The sequence below is a fragment of the Teleopsis dalmanni genome, chromosome 2, assembly GCF_002237135.1.
Source record: "Teleopsis dalmanni isolate 2A chromosome 2, ASM223713v2, whole genome shotgun sequence".
Lineage (NCBI taxonomy): Eukaryota > Metazoa > Arthropoda > Insecta > Diptera > Diopsidae > Teleopsis > Teleopsis dalmanni.
The window spans coordinates 75,529,086-75,531,241 of record NC_051847.1 but is presented as its reverse complement, the minus strand read 5'-3'; the positions used below and the strand labels follow the sequence as shown (position 1 = coordinate 75,531,241).

The 2,156-nt window shown below is 28.1% G+C and overlaps 1 protein-coding gene across 1 annotated transcript; it reads right to left on the bottom strand.

Annotated features, from left to right (window-relative positions):
• Positions 1-726: 726 nt before the first annotated feature.
• Positions 727-1,245, bottom strand: LOC119684656 (profilin-like). The gene has a single exon (XM_038098736.1). It carries the CDS (start codon positions 1,126-1,128, stop codon positions 748-750), a length of 381 nt encoding a protein of 126 aa, XP_037954664.1. The 5' UTR covers positions 1,129-1,245; the 3' UTR covers positions 727-747.
• Positions 1,246-2,156: the final 911 nt, after the last annotated feature.

Below are 2,156 nucleotides of genomic sequence, written 5' to 3'. Positions count from 1 at the left end.
TTACACTTATGCATAAATAACACATAATATTTCATATATATATTTTATATTTTCAGAATTTTAAATATATATAAAGCATGTAATCATAAAGTATATGGTTTTATGATATAATTAGATATTAAAATCATATAAATAAATATTTCAAAACAAATGTTTTATTTTATATATTATTAAATTATTGTATATTCCGTTCTTAGTGTTATTATAGTCCTCCGGAAAAATCGCCTGGTTTGTTGTTTTAATATTTTTGGATGCCACTTTTGATTTATTTGTATGGAGTCGGGTTGCTTTATATATTTATAATATATATATTTGGATTTTTCGACATTGTTAGTATATTCTCTCAATATAATTTTCTATCTATAAATTTATGTATAAAAATTTATTTCTGTATAATATATAAATACTTTAGGGAAAAACTTACTTTTATATAGTCCTCCGGAAAATCGCCTGGTTTATATTGAACCCTAGTTTTAATAGATTTAAATGGATTGACATTGTATTTTTTCACTGCGTGATTTGAGTTATTATAGTTATTTTTACACTATTTTTAGACGGTAGTAAGTTTCAAAGTAGTCCCATTTTAATAGGTTTGTTTTGTTGATTGGTTAAAACTTAATTTTAGCTAGTTGTTCTCTGAGGTTATTTTGGTGTTGGGTTTTTTCATATTTTTATATATATTTGTAATTACATTTATATTTATAAATGTATTTGTATTTATATTTATGGTTATATACAAATTTATAGTTAATAATCGCAGTTTAGTAAGTGTTCGCCAAGTTTCTCCACTACCATAGCGACCTGCTGGGGTTGGATGGGATCATTGTATGTAGAAACGATGACTGCTTGTTTTGTCTTCATGCAGTGTACTCCATCTTTTCCTAATCTGGCACGGACAATGCTATCACTACCTGATATGTATATAAAGCGCTGTCCGGCCAGATTAACACCATTATTGACGAGCACGTTCATATTTTCGAAACCAGAAATCAGCATTGACAGTTCATCCTTTGTGACTGCAAAGTCTTTTGACTGAGCCCAAACATTCCCATCCAACCCCGCGATGCAAGCTTTATCTATACATTTCGAAGACAAAAGGTGATTGTCCATATACTCTTGCCAGCTCATGTTGATGTTAGCGTTAAACCCAATGTTTTGAATTAAAGAAATAATTATTGTTAATTTCTTTAATTTAGATACTCCGTTCAATGCGTGAACTTTTAAAACAGCAATAATTTTTTTCGAAATCAATTTAAATATATTAAAAATATTTGATTATGACATTTTTATTCACTATTTTTATTTAGAGTGGTTTGCTTAGTCAAGTAAAATAATTAAAATCCAGAGTTGTTAGCATAATAGAGTTAATTGTCATTTGTGAATTATTACACAGGGTTGCTATTAACTAAAGACAAATAATAACATATTTACATTACAAACTTCGCTGGTGGAAATCGTCTTTGAGCTTAAAACCAGTTACCAAAGCTGACTTTGTCATATAAATATACGTTTGATATTTGTAAATCAACTTCAACAAGGTTACTTTACTAAAGTTTGCAATGTAAATATGATATATATGAGGGCCAATTTGAGAGTTGTAGCTTAATCCTCATAACTGACTTCAGTATGAATTAAATCAGCAATATAAATGACTTAGGCATTAATTAAGCCAGTTTTGAGGTTTAAATCACGATTATGAAATTGACTATATATGATATTAGACAATTAAACAGGGACACCATAGGTTGTCTATAATTAATCTTTTATAATTAATAGAAATTTAAGTACTGTTAATATGTAATATGCGCTGCGGTATTCGAAAGATTTGTATGATTGAGGCAAGCTGCTAGCACCCAAAAGAATTTCTAAAATTTTTATATCTATAGAATAATACGCAAGGCCTTTTTTTTTTGTAAGCATAATACAAAAGAACACCTGCTTATTTTAAAAATAACATGTGAAACAACAATACTGCTGGCTTTTATATATCTTATTGTACACAACACAACTAGTTAAACACATATGTGAAAAAAAAGAACTTAACATATTTTAAAAGTGAGTTCAATTCTTTTTTCTCAGACTTAATGCTGTTCTTTTACAACTCTGAAAGAAAAAATTACGGCTAATGTCAGAGTTTTCGCCTGTTAGGCGTAAAT

Coding starts and splice junctions, on each gene's coding strand:
- LOC119684656 (XM_038098736.1), bottom strand. CDS start 1,128: ATGAGCTGGCAAGAGTATATGGACAATCACCTTTTGTCTTCGAAATGT.